Source organism: Pelobates fuscus, chromosome 9, assembly GCF_036172605.1.
Source record: "Pelobates fuscus isolate aPelFus1 chromosome 9, aPelFus1.pri, whole genome shotgun sequence".
NCBI classification, from domain to species: domain Eukaryota; kingdom Metazoa; phylum Chordata; class Amphibia; order Anura; family Pelobatidae; genus Pelobates; species Pelobates fuscus.
The window spans coordinates 156345697-156373153 of record NC_086325.1 but is presented as its reverse complement, the minus strand read 5'-3'; the positions used below and the strand labels follow the sequence as shown (position 1 = coordinate 156373153).

The 27457-nt window shown below is 43.9% G+C and overlaps 1 protein-coding gene across 1 annotated transcript; it reads right to left on the bottom strand.

Moving 5' to 3' along the window:
- On the bottom strand, positions 1 to 27457 carry PSMD5 (proteasome 26S subunit, non-ATPase 5). Its single transcript, XM_063432830.1, has 10 exons — positions 27209 to 27457; positions 19798 to 19942; positions 15668 to 15781; positions 10097 to 10225; positions 9382 to 9491; positions 4332 to 4474; positions 2032 to 2223; positions 1790 to 1899; positions 1063 to 1203; positions 1 to 768 (listed from the first exon to the last, which is right to left on the bottom strand). Exons 1-10 carry the CDS (start codon positions 27379 to 27381, stop codon positions 511 to 513), a joined length of 1515 nt encoding a protein of 504 aa, XP_063288900.1. The 5' UTR covers positions 27382 to 27457; the 3' UTR covers positions 1 to 510.

Sequence of the window (27457 nt, the reverse complement as noted above, 5' to 3'; positions counted from 1 at the left end):
TAAGAATATCATTTCATTTGATAGCATGATGAAACATGGCCAAACATTTGTGTATGACAGACCCGTTAAAATGTATAGGATACAAAACGGATCTGAACATTATAGGACAATCAATGAAAGACAAGCAGGAAAAAGATCCCACTTCCAGTTGGCAGTAACAATACTACGGGTCTACCAGCTTTGCCCATGGCAATCCCCATTGCCTATCTGTCCCATGCTAAAGTATACACCCGCATGCACCAGGATTCTGGAGAATTCACTTCAATTTAAAACATCTAAGCAACAGTCACAGTGGGAAAAAAGGAGAAAACCAAACAAACTGTAATTCCAGGCCCTAACAAAGTAAACTATCCAGTAGTATATTTAAGGTGGAAATGGGTCCTCCATGTTATTTAAGTGCTTTTTTTTTTTGGTCGACCAACATCTGGTTCCTTCATTTGACTGCTGTGCCGTGAGATGTCCGTTTAAAGGGATGGCGGAGAATGTCAGTTTGGTTAGGAGTAGCACTACCTATTCAGCTCCTTCTACTGCCACAGTAGAGATGGCTTTGACATAGTAAGGGCCATCTCGTAAATAGCCACGCAGCCTCAGGTAATGCTGATTGCCAAAGATTTCTGCAATGGTTGGGGAATTCACAAGCGCCTTGACAAGTTCGAATTTGGCGTCCTTGGATTCTTTATCTGGGTCGACTGTCCGGTCTACAATGTATTCAATAAACCCAGGGCTGCCAATCATTTGTTTCTGAGCCCACGGTTGATTTGCAGTAGCCTAAGAGGAGGAGAATGAAAACGAGATAAAGTTATTAAAGAGCTCTCCTACAGCTACTGAAAGCCTGTGTTCATAGAAGTTCTATCTGGAGATTTCACCTTGTCAACATGTGTGTTATTCAAACAATCAAGCCACACACCATTTATAGAAACACCATACCATATGCTATTTTTCAGTGATTACATGCAGTCTTCTGGTCTCAGTTGCTTCAAACTGCTATGATTTGAACAGCTTACAGAAGCTAAAAAAGTCTTTCCCACCCTCTTACTCAACTGCCTTACAAGCATCACTTACAGTGAAGACTTTGAGTGCTCCGCAGTGCAGCTCAGGGAAAGGTTGGCTGACAATGCTCCGGAAGAGATTGATTGGCTGGTCTGATAAGGCAACAAACCACGATTCAGTCATTGCCAAGAGATCTTCTGTATGATCCTCTACCTGAGAACAGGAAAACATACACTGAATTTATGTTGCCTGCAAAGTAAGTTCACCTTTAGGCGAACGGAGTTTTTGTGGTCTACATATTCCATAATGATACACTGAGATATCACCTAATAGAGAAATCTAAATGAGAACGCCTTCAACGAGAACTACAATTCTCATGGATCTTTGCCAGCCACCTTTTTTTTGTTTTTGGCAAATATTTTTGATATGAGTAGTAGTAGTTTTTTGCAGACAAAAAAAGAAGGAAAAGAAAATGAAAATAAATAAAATGAATTTAACAAAACCCTTACATGACAGCTCTGCCTCATCTAGTTCTTGCAATATGTATAGAATGAGATACACAAGATATTAATAGACCAGGTCATTTTTACTGGAACCTTTAACTAAGACATACCAACCTGCAAACATTGTAAAAATAAATAAAAAATTTCATTTAGTCTGGATGAAATTGCCAGAACAAATTACCATTTGCATTCAGTTAAAGGGTTTCAAATACATGATTAAGACAGGACAGCATACGCATAAAATATTTTACACATTTTTTTTTTTTTTTTTAATGACCTAAATTTGCTAATCTTACCGGTAGGAACATGAGAGAAGAGACTGCATCCAAACATCTTACTCGGAGATCATTGTGAGCATTTTTTGCATGGTGTCCGAGTCGCTTGAAAACGTTTTGAAATCTGCTGCCTATGGAAAGAGAGATGCCCAGGAAAATAATATTAAGCCCATCCTGGGATAAACATGGGTTGCTAAAAAAGAAGACATTATATTAAGGTAATGGTGTCCAGAAAATCATGCACATGGTACAAAACATGTCACCTGTCTTATGTAGAACTTGTTTTCCTTCAAGGTTTGAACCTAGGACACCGAGCGTATCCACAGCCACACCAATCATGGTAGTCTCGTGGCCCTCTGCCATGCTGAAAACCTTTTCAAGGAAAGCTGGATAGTGTTCACATATCTGCTGAGGGCTGTCCATGACAGCAAGGTTTCCAAAAAACTTTACCAATCCTGTCCAAAAAATAGAACGGGAAAGCCACCATGACAAAATGTACATAATCTACAATAATGACTATACTTTGTGTACGTATGCACTTATAGAAGCTAATGGGGAAAACATCAAGATCATATTGAAAAAAAAAAACAACTACATTTGAAAGCTGTACAGGTACAGGTTATCATTCGTAATCAGACTACAATTCTCATGGATCTTTGCCAGCCACCTTTTTTATTTTTGGCTAATATTTTTGATATAAGTAGTAGTAGTTTTTTGCAGACAAAAAAAAAAGAAAATGAAAATAAATAAAATTAATTTAACAAAACCCTTACATGACAGCTCTGCCTTATCTAGGTTCTTGCAATATGTATACACTGTGTGCAGAATTATTAGGCAAATGAGTATTTTGACCACATCATCCTCTTTATGCATGTTGTCTTACTCCAAGCTGTATAGGCTCGAAAGCCTACTACCAATTAAGCATATTAGGTGATGTGCATCTCTGTAATGAGAAGGGGTGTGGTCTAATGACATCAACACCCTATATCAGGTGTGCATAATTATTAGGCAACTTCCTTTCCTTTGGCAAAATGGGTCAAAAGAAGGACTTGACAGGCTCAGAAAAGTCAAAAATAGTGAGATATCTTGCAGAGGGATGCAGCACTCTTAAAATTGCAAAGCTTCTGAAGCGTGATCATCGAACAATCAAGCGTTTCATTCAAAATAGTCAACAGGGTCGCAAGAAGCGTGTGGAGAAACCAAGGCGCAAAATAACTGCCCATGAACTGAGAAAAGTCAAGCGTGCAGCTGCCAAGATGCCACTTGCCACCAGTTTGGCCATATTTCAGAGCTGCAACATCACTGGAGTGCCCGAAAGCACAAGGTGTGCAATACTCAGAGACATGGCCAAGGTAAGAAAGGCTGAAAGACGACCACCACTGAACAAGACACACAAGCTGAAACGTCAAGACTGGGCCAAGAAATATCTCAAGACTGATTTTTCTAAGGTTTTATGGACTGATGAAATGAGAGTGAGTCTTGATGGGCCAGATGGATGGATTGGTAAAGGGCAGAGAGCTCCAGTCCGACTCAGACGCCAGCAAGGTGGAGGTGGAGTACTGGTTTGGGCTGGTATTATCAAAGACGAGCTTGTGGGGCCTTTTCGGGTTGAGGATGGAGTCAAGATCAACTCCCAGTCCTACTGACAGTTTCTGGAAGACACCTTCTTCAAGCAGTGGTACAGGAAGAAGTCTGCATCCTTCAAGAAAAACATGATTTTCATGCAGGACAATGCTGCATCACACGCGTCCAAGTACTCCACAGCGTGGCTGGCAAGAAAGGGTATAAAAGAAGAAAATCTAATGACATGGCCTCCTTGTTCACCTGATCTGAACCCCATTGAGAACCTGTGGTCCATCATCAAATGTGAGATTTACAAGGAGGGAAAACAGTACACCTCTCTGAACAGTGTCTGGGAGGCTGTGGTTGCTGCTGCACGCAATGTTGATGGTGAACAGATCAAAACACTGACAGAATCCATGGATGGCAGGCTGTTGAGTGTCCTTGCAAAGAAAGGTGGCTATATTGGTCACTGATTTGTTTTTGTTATGTTTTTGAATGTCAGAAATGTATATTTGTGAATGTTGAGATGTTATATTGGTTTCACTGGTAAAAATAAATAATTGAAATGGGTATATATTTGTTTTTTGTTAAGTTGCCTAATAATTATGCACAGTAATAGTCACCTGCACACACAGATATCCCCCTAAAATAGCTATAACTAAAAACAAACTAAAAACCATTTCCAGAAATATTCAGCTTTGATATTAATGAGTTTTTTGGGTTCATTGAGAACATGGTTGTTGTTCAATAATAAAATTAATCCTCAAAAATACAACTTGCCTAATAATTCTGCACTCCCTGTAGAATGAGATACACAAGATATTAATAAACACTGACTATTGGGTAACTGGACAGGTGGAGCTGGGGGGGGGGGGGGGGGTAGGTGGTCACGATGACATAACAGCCTCGGTCAGTCCTGCACATGCAGCACTCTTTTCGAACTCAACCATGAAGCACTTTAATATCACACTTTAAAGAATCTGTTATTTAAATGTGTCACCTGGTAAATAAAACCCAGAAAAGGGATCGGAATCTGCTCCAACAATCATGTTGGAAATTTTATCAATCACGCCTTGCTGTAACAAATACTGACGTCCGTGTAACGTGCTGGCCAAAGAGGTTATCATCTCTGCGCAGGTTACTCTGCACAAAAGAAAAAAGGCATTTAATCCACGTAAACAGGCTAAAAGTATAAAAAGAAGACGAAGAAATTTTAAAATAAAACAATCAAAATAGAATCGATATAAAATCTATTCCCAGGGATGTGGAATTTGTATCGCCCGATGCCGGGACATGCAGTTTGTTTGGGCATTTAGCCCTGCTGCAGGTAAGCGGCATAGCAACAAGTGAGAGGACAGTGTTTGGGACAGGGATCGCCAAAATTGTAGACCAATGTACTGAATCCACTGTTATTTAGTGAGTCAGAGTCCAAGCATGCACAGACTCCAAGCATGCACCCTGACTCAGTGAGTGCCAGAACAGCAAGGAGAAAATGGAGTCCAATTTGGCTTAAAGTTAGGGAAAGCAGGAGATCTAGCACACACCACACTATACAAAGACAACACACACACCGACCCTACAGTCAGTACACACCAAACACACATCCTACAGTCCGTACACACACCACACACCAGACATACTCGCACACACTCGAGATACAAGCACATCATACAGTCAGCAATCCCCAGACTCACACGCTCTACATACAGCATGCAGACAAACACCCTACAGTCAGTACACACCAGACACACACACAAACACCCTGCAGTCAGTACACACTAGATACACACACACACCCTAATACAGGGCCGGCGCTTCCTATAAGGCGAACTAGGCAGCCGCCTAGAAACTCCTGTACTGCGGACCAGAGAGGAGCTCGGCCACGCTACAGGGAAGGGGAGGTGAGGAAAACAGGGGAGGGGGGAGAAGAAGATATTAGGGGGGGGGGGGGGAGAAGAAGATATTACGGGGAGGGGGGGAGAAGAAGATATTACGGGGAGGGGGGGGAGAAGAAGAAGATATTACGGGGAGGGGGGAGAAGAAGAGATTACGGGGAGGGGGGAGAAATTACAGGGAGGGGGGAGAAAAGATTATGGAGGAGAAGAAGAGATTACGGGGGGAGAAGAAGAGATTACGGGGGGAGAAGAAGAGATTACGGGGGGGGAGAAGATTACAGTGAGGGGGAAGAAGAGAAGATTACAGTGAGGGGGAAGAAGAGAAGATTACAGTGAGGGGGAAGAAGAGAAGATTACAGTGAGGGGGAAGAAGAGAAGATTACAGTGAGGGGGAAGAAGAGAAGATTACAGTGAGGGGGAAGAAGAGAAGATTACAGTGAGGGGGAAGAAGAGAAGATTACAGTGAGGGAGAAGAAGAGAAGATTACAGTGAGGGAGAAGAAGAGAAGATTACAGTGAGGGAGAAGAAGAGAAGATTACAGTGAGGGAGAAGAAGAGAAGATTACAGTGAGGGAGAAGAAGAGAAGATTACAGGGAGGGAGAAGAAGAGAAGATTACAGTGAGGGAGAAGAAGAGAAGATTACAGTGAGGGAGAAGAAGAGAAGATTACAGTGAGGGAGAAGAAGAGAAGATTACAGGGAGGGAGAAGAAGAGAAGATTACAGGGAGGGAGAAGAAGAGAAGATTACAGGGAGGGAGAAGAAGAGAAGATTACAGGGAGGGAGAAGAAGAGAAGATTACAGGGAGGGAGAAGAAGAGAAGATTACAGGGAGGGAGAAGAAGAGAAGATTACAGGGAGGGAGAAGAAGAGAAGATTACAGGGAGGGAGAAGAAGAGAAGATTACAGGGAGGGAGAAGAAGAGAAGATTACAGGGAGGGAGAAGAAGAGAAGATTACAGGGAGGGAGAAGAAGAGATCAAAGGGAGGGAGGAGGGAGAAGAGATTACAGGGAGGGAGGGGGGGAGAAGAAGAGAAGATTACAGGGCAGGAGGGAAGGGAGAAGAAGAGAAGATTACAGGGGGAGAGAAAAAGATTACTGGGGGGGAGAGAAAAAGATTACTGGGGGGGAGAAGAAGAGATTACAGGGAGGAAGGGGGAGAAGAAGAGATTACGGGGAGGGAGAGGGGAGAAGAAGGGAAGATTACAGGGAGGGAGAGGGGAGAAGAAGAAGAGATTACAGGGAGGGGGGAGAAGAAGAGATTACAGGGAGGGGGGAGAAGAAGAGAAGATTACAGGGAGGGAGGGGGAGAAGCAGAGAAGATTACAGGGAGGGAGGGGGAGAAGAAGAGAAGATTACAGGGAGGGAGGGGGGAGAAGAAGAGAAGATTACAGGGAGGGAGGGGGAGAAGAAGAGAAGATTACAGGGAGGGAGGGGGGAGAAGAAGAGAAGATTACAGGGAGGGAGGGGGGAGAAGAAGAGAAGATTACAGGGAGGGAGGGGGGAGAAGAAGAAGATTACAGGGAGGGAGGGGGGAGAAGAAGAGAAGATTACAGGGAGGGAGGGGGGAGAAGAAGAGAAGATTACAGGGAGGGAGGGGGGAGAAGAAGAGAAGATTACAGGGAGGGAGGGGGAGAAGAAGAGAAGATTACAGGGAGGGAGGGGGAGAAGAGATTACAGGGAGGGAGGGGGAGAAGAAAGGATTACGGTGGGAGAAGAGGAGAACACGGGGGAAAGAAGAGGAGAACAAGAGGAGAAGGGGAGGAGAACACGGGGGGGAGAAGAAGAGGAGAACGGGGGGATGAGAACACAGGGAGGGGGGGGGGTTGAGGAGAACGTGGGGGAGGGAGAGACCAATAAAGGAGGGATAGGTGGTGGAGAGACCACTAGGGGAGGGGGGTGAGGAGAGACCACTAAGGAAGGGTGGAGGGAGAGCAGAGAACACTAAGGGAGGGGGTGGAGTATAGACCACTAGGGGAGGGTGGGGGGAGAGTAGAGACCACTAATGGAAAGGGGGCGTGAGAAGAGACCACTTAGGGTGCGGGGGAGACCACTAATGGAAAGGGGGGGGGGGAAAGAGGAGAGACCACTAAGGGAAAGAGGGGGCAGAGGAGAGCAGAGACCACTAAGGGAGGTGGGGGGGGGAAGGGGGGGAGAGTAGAGACCGCTAAGAGAAAGGGGAGGATCTCTAAGGGACGGAAGGGAGAACTCTATAGGACAGGGGGCAGGACAGGGAGCTCTTTCACACTACGCACGCACACACACACACACACACACAATGCATCCCTATACATACTCAGAAACACACAATGCATCCCTACACACACAGAAACACAACACTCTTCCCTTACAAACAGAGAAACACACAATGCATCTATTGCACACACACACACACAATGCATCCTTTGCACACATACACAGAAACACACAATGCATCCCTTACACACACATGCAAACACGCATTGCTTCTCTTACACACACACAGAAACACAATGCATCTCTTACACACACTCAACGCACCCCTTACAGACAGACACACACACTGCATCCCTTACATACACAGAAACACACTTTGCATCCCTTATGCATACAAACACAGATTCACACAATGCATCCCTTACACAGAATGAGAAACACACAATACATCTCTTATACACAAACACACACTGCTTCCACTACACACAAACACACTGCTTCCACTACACAAAACACACTGCATCACCTACACAAACTGGTATCCCTATCCACTACACATTAGATCCTCTACCATAACACATCCCCTACACACTCCACCTCCTGTGAGCGAACATATACCTTATGGGCATACTCACCGTCAGGCCCTGGGGCCCAGACCTTGAGCTGCTTCCCATTCTCCCAGAACATTGAATTTTGTGACCACAGTTACAAACAGCCTCCAGAGATCCTGTTCTACACAAGGCCAGTTGAGCCAGACTGCAGCCAGAGCCCATCACCATCCTCATCTGGTTGTAAGTAGGCAATCTAGTATATTATTAGGGACACTAATCTCTAATTTACCTCACATTAAAGGGATACTTTAGTCCCCAGAACCACTGCAGCTTAATGAAGTGGTTCTGGTGTCTATAGTTTGTCCCTGCAGGCTTTTTAATATAAACACACACTGTGTGCAGCACTGGCGTTAGTTCACATGGGTAGGGCATTGTGATGTCACTGTGGGGGGCGGCAAATCTTTATTTTGCCTAGGGCGGCAAAAATCCTTGCACCGGCCCTGCCTACAACCAACACACATTAGACACAGACACCCTACAACCAACACCCCCCAGACTCACACACGCCCTACAGTCAGTACACACCAGACACAGACCCTCCCTAAAATCACCAGACACAAACAAACCATACAGCCAGCACCTCAGAAACACACACAGCAAAGCCAGCACACACAACATACAGACAGCACACACCAGCACAACATAAAGCCTGCAAACAAACAGCCATCACACACCAGACACACCACAACATATAGCCAGCACACACCAGACACACACACACACAGCCATCAAACACCACCATAACATACAGCCTGCGCACGCGCACACACACACACACACACACACACACACACACATTACTTACAGACAGCCTGCACCACCCACATTAAATACTACCAGCACACACATTACACCCTTACAAAACACACCACACAGACACTATAGGGGAGGGCAGAGGGCGAGACACTAAACTTAACCAAATTTTTTCAACTTAAATCTGAATGGAATAAACGGTCTGTTGTGATTGTGGAGTATTTTTGAGTTGGAGTATTTTTCCTGATCACCTATTATGGACTCAGTTTTTTTTTCAGATTTAATCTGTGAAAATTCAACGTTTAGTGAATAACCCTGCCAATGTCCAAGTCTAAGAATCGGGGTCCCCAAACTTTCTAATTTTTTTGTCAGGACAAGAAGACGGTCATGGCGGACAAGTAGATTTGGCTACCATTTTAGTCCCTTGGACAAGTAGATTTTTTTTTTTTTTTTTTTTAATGTTTTTTTGTCCACCCCCATGTAATTCCGACAGCCAGAATACATGGCCGAGTTATACAGGTCTTATTTTATATAAAAAAATAAATAAAGTTTAAGAAAGGAAGCAGTATTAATCAGGTTCATGTTGTTTTCCAAATTACCGGACTAGTATATCATGTCCTGTGAGCTCCTGCAGTAATTGAGGTACTAGGTCGCTGTTCACACAGTAATTCAGAGACTCCGCAGACATGGAAGCGATTCCAACCACCAACTATTCAGGATATACATAAGACAGAGTAAAATAATAAAAAAAAAAAAAAAACACACATCCACCACCCCTCTCCCCCTCAAAAACAATCCAAAGCACAGCTATTAAAGCAAAGGTATTCAAAACTAAAACATTTTCATCATGGCCTGTTAGCACAAGGAAGGTTTAAAACCACCATATGGTTACAGTTATAGTGAGTCAGCTCCCCCGTGTTTCTGGTGAGAGGGAAAAGCATGCTGTATCTGCATTCTCCTGTGACAGACAGAGTCAGGTCTTCCATCCCAAGAACTATAATCAGGCATACCTGGATGGCCAGTCCCCTCCTCTTGGTCTTGCCAGTGGAAGAACAAGAGGCAGGAGCTTTCTCTGCTGGTGGTGAATGTAGGATGAGTCTGCTCCCTTGCATATCCCAAAACCAGGGAGCTGATCAGGGAAGATGTTCTGATCTCTCTTTATTGACACCAATTCTGCATTGGTTGAGCCCTGATCTCAACATGTAAACATGATAAACTGAAACTAAGCCTTAATTAACCAGGAAACGGCCACACAACTGTCTTTACTAGAAAAGGGCAAAATAAACCCCCACCAAGACTACATTTACTCCTTACCTCATAAACTCTGTAACGCACAATGTCACTGATTGCCATGACGTCCTTTAAGTCTTTTAACAAGTTGCTCCTGAAAAGTATATCCAAGCCTGATGTTGTTTGAGATATTTTTGAAAGACATGTAATTGCCTGAAATAAAACAAAGCAAAGAGGTTTGCTCACGTGGTACGTCACATGGTAAAATGGGTCTAGGAAATGGAATATAGACAGTTATTAATGCAGTCTCTGTCTATAGAGAAATATGCTGACAATGCATTAATGAGTGGTGCGTGCACAAGAGACTTTTGGCAATCACAGGTTTAGTTGAACAACATTTCTGCTTGTGAAAGAGCCTCTCAAACCGGCTAAAAATATATACTGTAAACCTACTGCACCTACCTCTATTTTAATGTAACATGTAAAGTGCTGAGTGTGGCAAACCTAGCCACTTTAGGTCATATTGCAGAACATTTAAAGGTTGTCTGAAATAGCTGTGTTAACCTGGTGTAAAAATGTATTGGTGGGTTTTAGAATAGAGAGCATGCATAGGCTAACAGACGTGAATAAAATTGTCAGTTGACTCCCTGAACTGTGTTTCGTCCGGTTACTGGGAGATTTGGGATATTGCCTTCTTTTCCAGTGCTTTACTTTGGATTACCTTCTATACCAGCGGAGATCTTGGGATTTAATATTGCAGCTCCGCTACAATTGGTGGCAAGCGACGGGATCCAACCTTACAGCCGAAAAGCGGTGTTCGGGTAATTGAAACTACCGAACAGGAAAGTGAATGGCAATTCGGATACAACAAAGAACCGAACACAGAGGTGAATGGAGACAGACTACACTGCATTGAAACGGCAGACGTTAAAGGAACTATTGGAAGCCAGGGGTAAGATCGTCAGCAATAAGCCAAAAGCTGTGCTGATTCCCGAACTGATGGAGGGAGACAGAGCTCGCAGCGTTACACCCCCACCAGCCATGGAAGAAACCCCCATCCAAAAGGAAATGAGGACCAGGATGGAATTTTTACCCCAGCCAGTACCACTGGAAATACTGACAGTACTGATAGCGGATGTGCAGGAGTATGTGATGGCACACGGACCGCAGGATGCTCCTCCCAGAGCAGAGTCTATTACTGCTTCAGTCGTCAGCCAGGTAAAGCCTAAGATCCCATACCATGCGTTTAAAATGTTCTGTGAAGAGAAAGACGAGATTGATGGGTATCTACAAGACTTTGAGAGGCTATGTGACCTGCATGATTTGGAGCAGGCAGTGTGGGTACCTTTACTGGCAGGCAAACTGACAGGTCGGGCAGCCGAAGCCTATCGGGCTGTACCAAGGGAGGACAGTAAAGATTATGCCCGGGTAAAACAGGCTATACTGGAAAGATACGCCATTACCCCAGAGGCATACCGGCGCAAGTTTCGAGGGTTGCGCAAACCAGAGAAAGACTCCCACTCAGAGTGGGCCCACAAACTGGACCAAGCCTCCCAGGGGTGGATACAAGCCAGTCAAGCAACCACCATGGAGGAGTTACGTCAATTGCTGCTGTTAGAACAGGTTTTCAATGGTCTGTCCCCAGAGGCACAGGAATGGGTGAGAGATAGAAAACCCCTCACCCTAACAGAAGCTGCAAGATTAGCAGACCAGCACTATGATGCCAGGAGGCATCACGGTAACCTCAACCGAGGGTACCCTCGACTCACCGCTCAACCTCATACAGCTACCCCTACTGCACCTACAGAAAACCCATTCCGGCCAACCCCGGGGGGGCACACTCCACCCTCCAGGTATAATGGCAGAGCGAATATACAGTGCCATACGTGCAAACAATGGGGCCACATGGCGAGAGAGTGTACCCAGAACCGGAGCCGCCAAGCATGGAGCCAGGTACGGCAGAATCCATCACCAAGAGCAGCCGCCCACCACTACCAAGCGGAGCCAGCAACCCAGGAGATACTTTTTAAATCACATCGAAGAGCCCCTGGGGATACTACACGATGTGATGTCGGTACAAGTCACAGACAACAGGCAACACCGGTCTGCTTATGGACCTACCGCCCCTCTTCCAGCAGTGACCACTTCGGCCCATCCACGACCAGGCATAAGCAACAACTCGTACCCTCCCAGGTACAATACACGACCGCCAACCCGCTGCTATACCTGCAACCAGCAAGGACATATTCAAAGAGATTGCCGACGGAACAGGAACCGACCAACCTGGCATAACCAGGGGCCACCACCCCATAACCGAGCTGCGGGACACTGTTACCAAAAAGAACCCTTTGTCCCACACACGACAGCCATATCTGTAGAAGAACCCCTGGGAACCCTGCACGAAGTGAACCCCATACAAGCAGCCTCAGACAACCGACAGGGGCACCGCCAGGTGGTACACATGGAGGGAAAGAGTATACAAGGATTACGTGACTCTGGTTCCACCTTGACTCTGGTCCGCAATCATCTGGTTCCAAAGAACAATCTCACTGGGGACTGTGTGGCCGTACGAGTTGCAGGGGGAGCAATTTACAAAGTCCCCACTGCCAAGGTACATTTGGATTGGGGAGTGGGGCATGGGAATGTGGAGGTGGGGATTATGCAGGATTTGCCAGCTGATGTGATCTTGGGCAACGACTTGGGGGAGCTCACATCCGCCTTTGTTTCCCAACCCACCGTCCAAGAAGCATACCCTGTTAATCGACAGCAGGCCTACACCACGGCTCCATCCGATCACTCGGAGGCTCAGGTAGCGTGGCTGTGTTACACTAGGGAACAGACCTTATTGGTATCGCCAAGACGGGCACAGGGAAAACATTAGCATACCTACTTCCAGGTTTTGTTCACCTGGACCTTCAGCCATGTCCTAGAGATCAGCGTGGGGTGGGCCCTTAAAAAGCTGCAACCCTATTTGTATGGGTAGTACTCCGGACATCCCCAAGCCGATCCGTTGGGATCAGACTGTGTATGCCGGCTTGGTTCTGGGGGAGCATTGTGGCAAACCTAGCCACTTTAGGTCATATTGCAGAACATTTAAAGGTTGTCTGAAATAGCTGTGTTAACCTGGTGTTAAAATGTATTTGTGGGTTTTAGAATAGAGAGCATGCATAGGCTAACAGCCGTGAATAAAATTGTCAGTTGACTCCCTGAACTGTGTTTCGTCCGGTTACTGGGGGATTTGGGATATTGCCTTCTTTTCCAGCGCTTTACTTTGGATTACCTTCTATACCAGCGGAGATCTTGTGATTTAATATTGCAGCTCCGCTACACTGAGTACACCTGTTTGTTCTACATATGCAGACACAGTTAATTTAACTGCATTTACTGTGTCTACCTTTACTGAAATGTAACCTGTAAAGTGACAAATACAGCTGTTGGATGTGAAATAAAGCAATACTGAATTACTCCATTATTCCTCTTTCAGGTAGTGATATAAAGGTACAACCATACATACACCAAATCCATGCACCATAGGGTTAAAATGTACCGTATAAACAACTTAACTTTCACAAACAGCTTCCTGAGATCACCATCACCTATAGTGACCTTAAGCAGAACAAGGCTAAACTGATAAAACACCAAGGATACAGCTGTATACGTTTATGTCTTGCCCGGTGTAGCGGAGCCCTAGTCCTAGCAGGGACTCTTCTCTGCTGGATCCACCAAAATATAATCAGGAACAATAAAATCGGACAACACACAGTTCTGGGAGTACAATTGAAGTTTATTGACACATACACGGCTTTTATTCCCAGTCCCATGCAAGGGGTTTTACACACAAATATGCAGGGTTTTAATCCCAGGATCCACTGTGCATTGGAGATAATTGCCGGTGAAAACTCCTCTAATTACATTATCTCCCAGGTACAGAAAATCCAACAAAATATCTTGTACCCCAAAAGTACCTCAACCATACCACAGAACCCCACGAAAAGTAAATTTCCAGATAGCCCTGATCTGAGTGTCCAACATATCCAAGAATCACTCAGATCGGTTTGGCAGAATGGGAATGCCATTGTGGTAAAGTTTTGACCGCCAGACACGAGGCGCCAGCCCAAAACAGTTCCAGGGAATTAGGTGTCCTGGCTGGTGTCCGTTCGTGAGGTTCTTCTGAAAATACAATACAAGGGAATCTCTTTATTTCAGGATACAAATGCTCCCCATTCGGTAGTTCATATCTCCCGAACGTCATTTGTGCAGGTGGTCAGGAACTGGAACGGGCAGTGGTCTAAGGTTAACCGGTGTTCGCACAAGTGCCTAGCCGAAAAGAGTTCCAGGCACTCGACGACCAAGTACAGCTGGCCACTTTCGGGAGATAAGATGGACGCCATTCTCTTTGCCACGTGTTCGGTTATACGAAATGGCGGCCACCCAGGGGAAGCACTCATTAATTGTTTCCCTTGCAGTTTCGCATTTAAGTGGTTGGAGTCAACGTTCTAATGGGGCACAGAGGTGGTCCTCGTTCGGGAGACGAAGGTATTCAGTTTGTATGAAGTCTGCCGAACAGCCAAAGTGGAACCACACGAAATAACAGGGGGAAAACACACGAAAGGTGGAAGTTCTGCTACGGGGGTACGGAAAGCCGAAAAGGGGGAATAAAAAGTGCCTATCAAGCATCCATTGCACTACACCTGGATGCTAAAGCTAGTTTTTCTAGCCCTACTCAATATATTGAGATGGTCTAGAAAAACTAGCTTTGGCATGCTTGGCAAGACATAAAAGGTATAAAGCGGTATTTTTGTTGTTGTATCATTTTATCCTTTTAACTTTCAGATACTGAGTGAAGCTTAGAATATTCTCCACCTCATTTATTCTACCTTTGTCACCATGTTATTATTTGCTAGCATTGTTACCATTTACACCTGTACTTTGCAACTGTAATTTTCTGTGCATGCAGTTTTTCACTGCTATTCTCACTGAATGTATTCCACCAATATTTAATGTGCATATAGTTATTAATATTCCGGGAAGAATTTGGATGGTAAACATTTCAATTGTATACAACAAATGTTTGCTCTACTCACCCCCTCACTCTCCATCATTTGTCCCTCCTGGCTATAAATACATTTACATAAGTGTCAAATGTGTCTCATCTCCATACTGGTTACTTAGGTCATAGTTCAAACACCCAGATCCAAGCAATACTGCATCTCTCAATTTTCTCTAAGCACCTCCTGCCCACCTACTAAATTTATAGCATGCTCCTGCAGCTGTTTGAGATATTTCTCCATTACCTCATTCCCTTTACATTTTACTAGTAGCTGCAGCTCTCCGTTAAATTCCTTTGGCCATCACTTTCAAATTCCCCATGCTACCTCAGGTCTCAAAACCCCATTATATCCGTTAGATTGCTAGTCACAGGCTATCTAACTAAGCACTTTGTACAAAAGAGTTTCAATGGCTAGATCTCAGCTTTTGTATTGGTCTATGCATTTGGTACAGTCTCCCCAAATTGTACAGTGCTGTGGAATTTGTTGGCACTTTATAAATGCCAGTAATAAATAAATATATAATATTTACATGTTACTTTCTATTGAATAAGACTACATGCGTGTACAATACAAACACCCAGAAAAGCAAGGCTGCAAGACTCACCTCCTTGGCTACAGATATCTTATCTCCCCCGATGCACAGAATTATCTGCCTTAATAAATCCAGGTTGTTGAGAATTTCAGTTATTGCCTCGGAACTTTCTACAATTCGCCCAACCTGAAATAACAAAATCGTTGTTCTTTTTTGTGACAATACAGTAGTGTTGGGATTACCTTTTCAGGACGAAAAAAAAATAGTGAATTTGTTGTGGTAAAGAAACATGACAAGTTAAGAACTGCTAGCAAACGTGTGTTGTGTAGGAAGTCATGCATAGTATTCCTTCATTTAGTATTATTAAATTGGGTAATAGTAACAACCCCTAGATGTTGGGCTAAGGTAATGTCTCCAGGACGTACTTGAAAACTAGAATAATCTGAATGTACCTTTCCTGGCTAAAAACGTTGTTATTATTATTATTATTATTGGTTGTGTAGTCATTTTATCTACTACTGTGAGGATAAAGCTTGTTATAAATAATACCGGACTACCAAGCAACCACAGTGCCCACGCTAGTCAGAGGCTTCAGGTAGGTGACAGAAGAAACACATATTATATGAAGACATTACAATTTGGTCTTAAAGGGACACTATAGTTTTGCTTAGTGAAGCAGTTTTTATGTATAAACCATGACTCTGAAGTCTCACTGCTCAATCCGCTGCCATTTAGAAGTTCAATCACTTTTTTTCCTGGTTATGCAGTCCTAGCCATACCTTCCATGGCTGTGACTGAAACAGCTTGCATAAAAACAAAATGGTTTCATTTTTAATTAGATGTAACTCACTTTACAAGTTTCTATCCCCTGCTCTGTAAATTGAACTTTAATTACATACAAGAGGCTCCTGCAGGGTGTAGTAAGCTATTAATAGAGAAGGAGATAGGAAATTCTAAATTAAACAGAATTTTCAATAAAGGAAGTGTAAACATTAGATGACTCTTTACAGGAAGTGTTTAGGTTGGCTTGTAGCGGTTACCCCGGTGAGTAGAAGGGTTTCCACCGCTGGAGGGTGGCCTTCTCCCCATGAGTTTAGCCGAACTCATGGAAGGTAAAAGTTTCAGCAGTGTTCGTGGAAAAGGTAGCCGAAAATAGTTCCACGCGTTCAACGACCAAACACCGCTGAGTGCGTTCGACTAAACAAAATGGCCGCCACGTGTTCGTGTAGACGAATGCCGATCACCCTGTATAGCAATTAGAATGATGAAGTGTTTGCGGTTTTTAGAGGTGTTACCCGAGTCAGGGAGGTTAATGAGTGCCACACTCCTGTTCTGGGTGGTCGGTCGTTCGGTAGAAAAGTCGTGATTCGAACGGCCCTTGACATAACAGAGAACTCATGCAATTTAAAACGAATGGTTGAAACGAATGGCTGTTCTCAGATTACAGATCCTAGACAGAGGGTCTGTTACATGGCTGTTTTTGTCATATACAGGGATGTGTGATTAAGGCTGCATAAATAAATTGTATTAAAGGATCACTATAGGGTCAGGAAGACAAACATGTATTCCTGACCCTTGTGTTAAAACCACCATCTAGACCCCCTGGGCCTCTCATGCCTCCATAAATATAGCAAAATCTTACAGTATTCAAGCCTGAAGCTGTAACTCTGCATCCTGTTTGCCTAAAAAAAAAAAACAAGCAGTCTGCTGACATCAGAAGTGGTGGCCTGATCCAATCACAGTGCTTCCCCATAGGATTGGCGGAGACTGACAAAGAGGCAGATCAGGGGCAGAGCCAGCATGATTTAAACACAGCCCTGGCATCTCCTCATAGATATGAATTGAATCAAATAATCTCTATGAGGAAAGTTCAGTGTCTGCATGCAGCGGGTGGAGACACTGAATGTTTGGATGCATTTTAGGCAGCCATGACCCAGGAAGGATCTCGTACAGCCATATGAGGAGTGGCCAGTGAAGTTATCACTAGGCTGTAATGTAAACACTGCATTTTCTCTGAAAAGACACTGTTTACAGCAAAAAGATTGAAGGTAATGATTCTACTCACCAGAACAAATTCAATAAGCTGTAGTTGTTCTGGTGACAACAGTGTCCCTTTAACTCATAGAGATGGCAGAAAATTGAGCACAGAGACTGCAAGATCATAATCTATGCACCAAAACTGCTTCATTAAGCTATAGTTGTTTTGGTGACTACAGTGTCCCTTTCATCACCAGCAATGTATGTTACACAAATATTTCTGTATTTTATTTAAAGCGGCACTGTCATTCCAAACTTACCTTTCCTCAATCTCTTCCTCTTCTTCCCCTCTCTCTGGATCTGTTCTTCTTTTCTTCCTGTCTTCTTTAGTTTTCTTTAAAATCATAAGACAAAGTAGGGACTCTTTGCCTTATGGAGGATTCCTCCGCTTGACCAGCTTAGGAGCAAAGTGTGCTTCATTTCCGCTGGTCAGAGCAATTTTCCCACAATTCTTACCTTTCCTCAGTGTTCCCGCGATGCTTCCTTTCATTTTAGATGAAACTGCCGAATTGCTTTCTAACTGAATGAGAACAGTATGTTCGTTTGTTTTAGAACGCAATTCGGCACTTTGTTCGTATCGGAATTTCATTTGAATGAATGAAACTCCGATTCAATTCGTGCTGTGGCATCTTGCAGCCGCTTAGTAGATAACTCCCTAATTCCCACGGTATCAGGGAGTTATCTACCAAAAGGCTGAAAGACCTAAATTGGCCTTTTAGCCAAATTTATTAATACTAAAGTAAAAATTACTTAGTATTAGTAAATAATATGCCCCTACTCGCTATACCACGAGTTGTCTAGTAAGCAGTGGGGGCCATAAAGATAATGAGGGGGGGAACCTACTGCCCCCCCCCCCCCCCCCCCCCGAGTAGGGGCATGTCCACTAAACTGTTTAAAAAAAAAAAACCCTACTATCCGGCCCCCACCCCTGTGCGGGTGGGGGCCCTAAATAACAATAAGAGGGGGGGCGGGGACCTATTGTCCTCCCCCCGGCCCCCACCCCTGCGCGGTGGGGGCAATAAATTACAATGGGGGGGACACCTACTGTTCTCTCCCTCGGCCCCCACCCTTGAGCGGTGGGTGGGGGCCATAAATACAATGGGGGGGACACCTACTTTTTTTTTGTTTTTCGTCTGTTTTTTTTTTTGCGCTCTGGTTTTTTATTTAATTTTAAGTTCGACGGGTATGATGGATTTTTTTATTTGGCCTTTTTTGGGGGCTGAAAAATTAAGATTTTAGAAAAAAGAAGACGTCAAATAGTAAGTTTAATTTTTCTTTACAGGTTAGTTATTTTATTCCCCACCTCACTATTTTTTAGGGTGAGGGGGGTAGGTAGGGGGTTACTTTTTTTTTGGGTGGGGCGGCTGGGTGACTAGGGGCTTGGGGACCCCTAATCACCTTTCATGGCAAAAGAGGGATTTGTCTTAGCCCCCCCCCCCCTCATTATCTTTATCTTGAGCGGTGGGTGGGGGCCGAGGAAGAGAACAGAAGGTGTCCCCCCCATTGTAATTTATTGCCCCCACACACCACGCAGGGGTGGGGGCCGGATAGTAGGGTTTTTTTTTTTTTTTTAAACAGTGAGCAGCCACAGAGTGAGGGAAGACATGGGAGGGTTTAGGAAGTGGCAGGGAGCACTGCTCCCTGCCGCTTTTATCTTTACATATTACAAGGAGGGAGCTGCGTGCCGGTAGCTCCCTCCTTGTAATAAACTGAACGAACAAACAAACATTGATATTCAGTGTTTGTTTGTTCGTCTGACATTTCTATTCATTCATTCAGCTTTCTGACGAATGAATGGATGAAATTCCCGTTCGCATGTCCAAGTGTTTAACTGGGCATGTGCAGGAATCTCACATTGCTATCTAGTGTGGGCAGATGACGTGTCCCACAGGGACTTCCTCTACTTCCAGTTTGGTGTGCCCCTTTAAGGGGTCATAGGTATGCACCTCTGATGTGTAAACTAACCTCCAAATTAATTTTCTTGGGTTTAGGAAAGAAAGGACATGCTAATAGAAAGTGAGCCTATCAAACAACAGCTTTGGTGAATAATATTTTATTTATTTCTTGTATAATTACTATACAGTGCTGGAATAGAGAGAGAACAATTGTGAAATCTTTGCTCTTTGTTAATTCTTTTAACACCCATGCTAGAATTTCTACTTTACCTGTGCTATTGTCAGTAATTTCACAGAGTCTTCAGGGTGATAGAGTGCTCTTTGAAGTTCTTCTTTATAATTCCTGGCTACATGTACTGGTTCCAATGCTTGAAGAAGCCGTTCCAAGATTGCAACACACAAGGCGACCTGTTCTCTGTAAACACATGACGCATTAATAAGCTAAGTCAATCATACCCCTTGCAATGCAAGTAACTGTAAGGGAATATGTATATAACTATTTAACATTGGTAATGTTACCGGTCGAAATATCAATTGCACCCAACGCTACTACTTAGGAGGTGCCTGAAAAAAGGAAAAGATGGCTTTTCCCTCTAGTATTCTAGTAACACTCAACTGGGTTCACCAGGACAAAGGTGAAAGTGAACGGAACATCATCAGTTGCCTTTAGATATAGTCTATTATTCAAGTACGTGTTTACCTTGCTTTGAAACGTCAGATTCAAGCAAGATATTCAGATTCATTGCCTTATCATGTATTTGTGAAGTGGACCATAATTTGCACATCAAACAAATGTTAAAAGCGGAGTATTAGTAATATATTTCAGATTATAAAACAGGGATATTTAACCCCCTAATAAACGAATGACTAGCCAGATCTGTACTTTAAAATGTTTAGTATATCCGTGTATAGAAATGGTTTCTTACTGATAGTTGTACACTTTTTCTGTTCAAGTACATGCGCTATACTTTTTACGGGATGACGCATAAGATTGTGTTTAAATCTATTACCGGTATTCTGGTACCAGGACAGAGTCACTATTCTAACCAACTTCCACACATCAAATAATAATGTCCTCTAATTACAAAATTATCCTTTTTAGTTAAATATTTATACTTAAACACATTTTATGTACACGTTAGTTAACATGTATTCCTGGTACTATTGGTTTAAAAACACATTTTAGATGCCCGACTCCTCGTGTCTTCCTTTTTTCTGGCAATGTAAACATTAAAAAGTCTGCAGGGACAGGCTGTGGACTGCTTTAAGCAGTAGTTGTTCTGGCGACCATAAAAATACTAGTGTACACTTAAGTCTAGGTTGGTAATTACTAAGTTGCACATTTAAAGGGACACTATAGTCACCAAAACAACTTTAGCTTAAGGAAGCAGTTTTAGTGTATAGATCGTAATGCTGCAGTCTCACTGCTCAAATCTCTGCAATTTAGGAGTTAAATCCCTTTTGTTTCTGTCTACCCAGCCCTAGTCACACCTCCTCTGGCTGTGACTCACACACCATGCATGGAAAAAAAAAAAAAATGGTTTCACTTTCAATATGATCTAACTTACTTTACATGTTCTTATTGCCTGCTCTCTAAACTGATCTTTAAATCATACACACAATGCTTATGCGGGGTCTAGCAAGCTATCAACAGTGCAGGGGATGATACATTTTAAATTAAATAGAATTTGCAATGAAGGAAGTATAAACATTAGCTGACTCTTTCCAGGAAGTGTTTAGGAAGGCTGTGCAAGTCACATGCAGGGAGGTGTAGCTAAGTTGCATAAACAAAATAACTCCTAAATTGCAGAGAATTGAGCAGTGACACTGCAGAGTCTGGATCTATACACCACTAATAGTAGGTGGGGTGCTCACAGCGTGAAGCTATGTTTAATAAGGTAATAGGTGACAGGTAATAGTAGGTGGAGTGTCACACTGTGAAGCTATGTTTAATAAGGTAATAGGTGACAGGTAATAGTAGGCGGAGTGTCCCCACTGTGAAGCTATGTTTAATAAGGCAGTGACAGGTAATAGTAGGTGGAGTGTCCCCACTGTGAAGCTATGTTTAATAAGGCAGTGACAGGTAATAGTAGGCGGAGTGTCCCCACTGTGAAGCTATGTTTAATAAGGCAGTGACAGGTAATAGTAGGCAGAGTGTCCCCACTGAGGGGCTATGTTTAATAAGGCAGTGACAGGTAATAGTAGGCGGAGTGTCACACTGTGGGGCTATGTTTAATAAGGCAGTGACAGGTAATAGTAGGCGGAGTGTCACACTGTGAAGCTATGTTTAATAAGGCAGTGACAGGTAATAGTAGGCGGAGTGTCCCCACTGTGAAGCTATGTTTAATAAGGCAGTGACAGATAATAGTAGGGGGAGTGTCACACTGTGACACTCCCCCTACAGGGCAGAGTACAGAATATTTGATAGAGTCCTAACCTCAACATCTGAGGAAAGGGATTTAGGGGTGATTATTTCTGATGACTTAAAGGTAGGCAGACAATGTAATAGAGCAGCAGGAAATGCTAGCAGAATGCTTGGTTGTATAGGGAGAGGTATTAGCATTAGAAAGAGGGAAGTGCTCATGCCATTGTACAGAACACTGGTGAGACCTCACTTGGAGTACTGTACACAGTACTGGAGACCCTATCTTCAGAAGGATATTGATACCTTAGAGAGAGTTCAAAGAAGGGCTACTAAACTGGTTCATGGATTGCAGGATAAAACTTACCAGGAAAGGTTAAAGGATCTTAACATGTATAGCATGGAGGAAAGACGAGACAGGGGGGATATGATAGAAACATTTAAATACATAAAGGGAATCAACACAGTAAAGGAGGAGACTATATTTAAAAGAAGAAAAACTACCACAACAAGAGGACATAGTCTTAAATTAGAGGGACAAAGGTTTAAAAATAATATCAGGAAGTATTACTTTACTGAGAGGGTAGTGGATGCATGGAATAGCCTTCCAGCTGAAGTGGTAGAGGTTAACACAGTAAAGGAGTTTAAGCATGCGTGGGATAGGCATAAGGCTATCCTAACTATAAGATAAGGCCAGGGACTAATGAAAGTATTTAGAAAACTGGGCAGACTAGATGGGCCCAATGGTTCTTATCTGCCGTCACATTCTATGCTTCTATGTTTCTATGTTTAATAAGGCAGTGACAGGTAATAGTAGGCGGAGTGTCACACTGTGAAGCTATGTTTAATAAGGCAGTGACAGGTAATAGAAGGGGGAGTGTCACACTGTGAAGCTATGTTTAATAAGGCAGTGACAGGTAATAGTAGGGGGAGTGTCACACTGTGAAGCTATGTTTAATAAGGCAGTGACAGGTAATAGTAGGGGGAGTGTCACACTGTGAAGCTATGTTTAATAAGGCAGTGCCAGGTAATAGTAGGGGGAGTGTCACACTGTGAAGCTATGTTTAATAAGGCAGTGACAGGTAATAGTAGGGGGAGTGTCACACTGTGAAGCTATGTTTAATAAGGCAGTGACAGGTAATAGTAGGGGGAGTGTCACACTGTGAAGCTATGTTTAATAAGGCAGTGACAGGTAATAGTAGGCGGAGTGTCCCCACTGTGAAGCTATGTTTAATAAGGCAGTGACAGGTAATAGTAGGGGGAGTGTCACACTGTGAAGCTATGTTTAATAAGGCAGTGACAGGTAATAGTAGGGGGAGTGTCACACTGTGAAGCTATGTTTAATAAGGCAGTGACAGGTAATAGTAGGGGGAGTGTCACACTGTGAAGTGATGTTTAATAAGGCAGTGACAGGTAATAGTCGGTGGAGTGTCACACTGTGGGGCTATGTTTAATAAGGCAGTGACAGGTAATAGTAGGCGGAGTGTCACACTGTGAAGCTATGTTTAATAAGGCAGTGACAGGTAATAGTAGGGGGAGTGTCACACTGTGAAGCTATGTTTAATAAGGCAGTGACAGGTAATAGTAGGGGGAGTGTCACACTGTGAAGCTATGTTTAATAAGGCAGTGACAGGTAATAGTAGGGGGAGTGTCACACTGTGAAGCTATGTTTAATAAGGCAGTGACAGGTAATAGTAGGGGGAGTGTCACACTGTGAAGCTATGTTTAATAAGGCAGTGACAGGTAATTGTAGGGGGAGTGTCACACTGTGAAGCTATGTTTAATAAGGCAGTGACAGGTAATAGTAGGGGGAGTGTCACACTGTGAAGCTATGTTTAATAAGGCAGTGACAGGTAATTGTAGGGGGAGTGTCACACTGTGAAGCTATGTTTAATAAGGCAGTGACAGGTAATAGAAGGGGGAGTGTCACACTGTGAAGCTATGTTTAATAAGGCAGTGACAGGTAATAGTAGGGGGAGTGTCACACTGTGAAGCTATGTTTAATAAGGCAGTGACAGGTAATAGTAGGTGGAGTGTCACACTGTGAAGCTATGTTTAATAAGGCAGTGACAGGTAATAGTAGGTGGAGTGTCTCACTGTGAAGTTATGTTTAATAAGGCAGTGACAGGTAATAGTAGGGGGAGTGTCACACTGTGGGGCTATGTTTAATAAGGCAGTGACAGGTAATAGTAGGGGGAGTGTCACACTGTGAAGCGATGTTTAATAAGGCAGTGACAGGTAATAGTAGGGGGAGTGTCACACTGTGGGGCTATGTTTAATAAGGCAGTGCCAGGTAATAGTAGGTGGAGTGTCACACTGTGAAGCTATGTTTAATAAGGCAGTGACAGGTAATAGTAGGCGGAGTGTCACACTGTGAAGCTATGTTTAATAAGGCAGTGACAGGTAATAGTAGGGGGAGTGTCACACTGTGAAGCTATGTTTAATAAGGCAGTGACAGGTAATAGTAGGGGGAGTGTCACACTGTGAAGCTATGTTTAATAAGGCAGTGACAGGTAATAGTAGGTGGAGTGTTACACTGTGAAGCTATGTTTAATAAGGCAGTGACAGGTAATAGTAGGGGGAGTGTCACACTGTGGGGCTATGTTTAATAAGGCAGTGCCAGGTAATAGTAGGTGGAGTGTCTCGCTGTGAAGTTATGTTTAATAAGGCAGTGACAGGTAATAGTAGGGGGAGTGTCACACTGTGAAGCGATGTTTAATAAGGCAGTGACAGGTAATAGTAGGGGGAGTGTCACACTGTGGGGCTATGTTTAATAAGGCAGTGCCAGGTAATAGTAGGTGGAGTGTCTCGCTGTGAAGTTATGTTTAATAAGGCAGTGACAGGTAATAGTAGGTGGAGTGTCACACTGTGAAGCTATGTTTAATAAGGCAGTGACAGGTAATAGTAGGGGGAGTGTCACACTGTGAAGCTATGTTTAATAAGGCAGTGACAGGTAATAGTAGGGGGAGTGTCACACTGTGAAGCTATGTTTAATAAGGCAGTGACAGGTAATAGTAGGTGGAGTGTCACACTGTGAAGCTATGTTTAATAAGGCAGTGACAGGTAATAGTAGGGGGAGTGTCACACTGTGAAGCTATGTTTAATAAGGCAGTGACAGGTAATAGTAAGGGGAGTGTCACACTGTGGGGCTATGTTTAATAAGGCAGTGCCAGGTAATAGTAGGTGGAGTGTCTCGCTGTGAAGTTATGTTTAATAAGGCAGTGACAGGTAATAGTAGGTGGAGTGTCACACTGTGAAGCTATGTTTAATAAGGCAGTGACAGGTAATAGTAGGGGGAGTGTCACACTGTGAAGCTATGTTTAATAAGGCAGTGACAGGTAATAGTAGGGGGAGTGTCACACTGTGAAGCTATGTTTAATAAGGCAGTGACAGGTAATAGTAGGTGGAGTGTCACACTGTGAAGCTATGTTTAATAAGGCAGTGACAGGTAATAGTAGGGGGAGTGTCACACTGTGAAGCTATGTTTAATAAGGCAGTGACAGGTAATAGTAGGGGGAGTGTCACACTGTGAAGCTATGTTTAATAAGGCAGTGACAGGTAATAGTAGGGGGAGTGTCACACTGTGAAGCTATGTTTAATAAGGCAGTGACAGGTAATAGTAGGCGGAGTGTCACACTGTGAAGCTATGTTTAATAAGGCAGTGACAGATAATAGTAGGGGGAGTGTCACACTGTGAAGCGATGTTTAATAAGGCAGTGACAGGTAATAGTAGGGGGAGTGTCACACTGTGAAGCTATGTTTAATAAGGCAGTGACAGGTAATAGTAGGCGGAGTGTCACACTGTGAAGCTATGTTTAATAAGGCAGTGACAGGTAATAGTAGGGGGAGTGTCACACTGTGAAGCTATGTTTAATAAGGCAGTGACAGGTAATAGTAGGCGGAGTGTCACACTGTGAAGCTATGTTTAATAAGGCAGTGACAGGTAATAGTAGGGGGAGTGTCACACTGTGAAGCTATGTTTAATAAGGCAGTGACAGGTAATAGTAGGCGGAGTGTCACACTGTGAAGCTATGTTTAATAAGGCAGTGACAGGTAATAGTAGGGGGAGTGTCACACTGTGAAGCTATGTTTAATAAGGCAGTGACAGGTAATAGTAGGCGGAGTGTCACACTGTGAAGCTATGTTTAATAAGGCAGTGACAGGTAATAGTAGGGGGAGTGTCCCCACTGTGAAGCTATGTTTAATAAGGCAGTGACAGGTAATAGTAGGCGGAGTGTCACACTGTGAAGCTATGTTTAATAAGGCAGTGACAGGTAATAGTAGGTGGAGTGTCACACTGTGGGGCTATGTTTAATAAGGCAGTGACAGGTAATAGTAGGTGGAGTGTCACACTGTGAAGCTATGTTTAATAAGGCAGTGACAGGTAATAGTAGGGGGAGTGTCACACTGTGAAGCTATGTTTAATAAGGCAGTGACAGGTAATAGTAGGCGGAGTGTCACACTGTGAAGCTATGTTTAATAAGGCAGTGACAGGTAATAGTAGGGGGAGTGTCACACTGTGAAGCTATGTTTAATAAGGCAGTGACAGGTAATAGTAGGCGGAGTGTCACACTGTGAAGCTATGTTTAATAAGGCAGTGACAGGTAATAGTAGGGGGAGTGTCACACTGTGAAGCGATGTTTAATAAGGCAGTGACAGGTAATAGTAGGGGGAGTGTCACACTGTGAAGCTATGTTTAATAAGGCAGTGACAGGTAATAGTAGGGGGAGTGTCACACTGTGAAGCTATGTTTAATAAGGCAGTGACAGGTAATAGTAGGCGGAGTGTCACACTGTGAAGCTATGTTTAATAAGGCAGTGACAGGTAATAGTAGGGGGAGTGTCACACTGTGAAGCTATGTTTAATAAGGCAGTGACAGGTAATAGTAGGCGGAGTGTCACACTGTGAAGCTATGTTTAATAAGGCAGTGACAGGTAATAGTAGGGGGAGTGTCACACTGTGAAGCGATGTTTAATAAGGCAGTGACAGGTAATAGTAGGGGGAGTGTCACACTGTGAAGCTATGTTTAATAAGGCAGTGACAGGTAATAGTAGGGGGAGTGTCACACTGTGAAGCTATGTTTAATAAGGCAGTGACAGGTAATAGTAGGGGGAGTGTCACACTGTGAAGCTATGTTTAATAAGGCAGTGACAGGTAATAGTAGGGGGAGTGTCACACTGTGAAGCTATGTTTAATAAGGCAGTGACAGGTAATAGTAGGGGGAGTGTCACACTGTGGGGCTGTGTATTATAAGGTGATAGTAGGGGCAGTGTGCATTATAAGGTGATGGGTGGCAGGTAATGGGGGGAATCACTGTACCTGTCATTAACATTGAGCTGGGAGAATATGGCCCCCAGGGGGATCTCAGGGGCCCTCTCTTTCAGGGTGCTGAGGGGCAGAGCCAAGGCCGCCATTTTCAGGGCCTGTAACACATCAAACGGCTCCTCCAGCCCGGGCAGGGAAGCCACCAGCTGCTCTATGGACTCCGCCATCTTGGAGGGGAAGCGACTCTCGCGGGACCTGCGGCGCTGCTATGGCAACGCCGAGCTCGTCTGCACATACTGAGCG

Excerpts from the sequence above, each read along its gene's own strand:
- PSMD5 (XM_063432830.1), bottom strand. The coding sequence starts at position 27,381 with ATGGCGGAGTCCATAGAGCAGCTGGTGGCTTCCCTGCCCGGGCTGGAG. Across the intron at positions 15,782-19,797 it reads AATTACTGACAATAGCACAG|GTTGGGCGAATTGTAGAAAG; the intron begins GTAAAGTAGAAA and ends TTGTTATTTCAG. Across the intron at positions 4,475-9,381 it reads GGACATGATATACTAGTCCG|AGTAACCTGCGCAGAGATGA; the intron begins GTAATTTGGAAA and ends TCTTTTGTGCAG.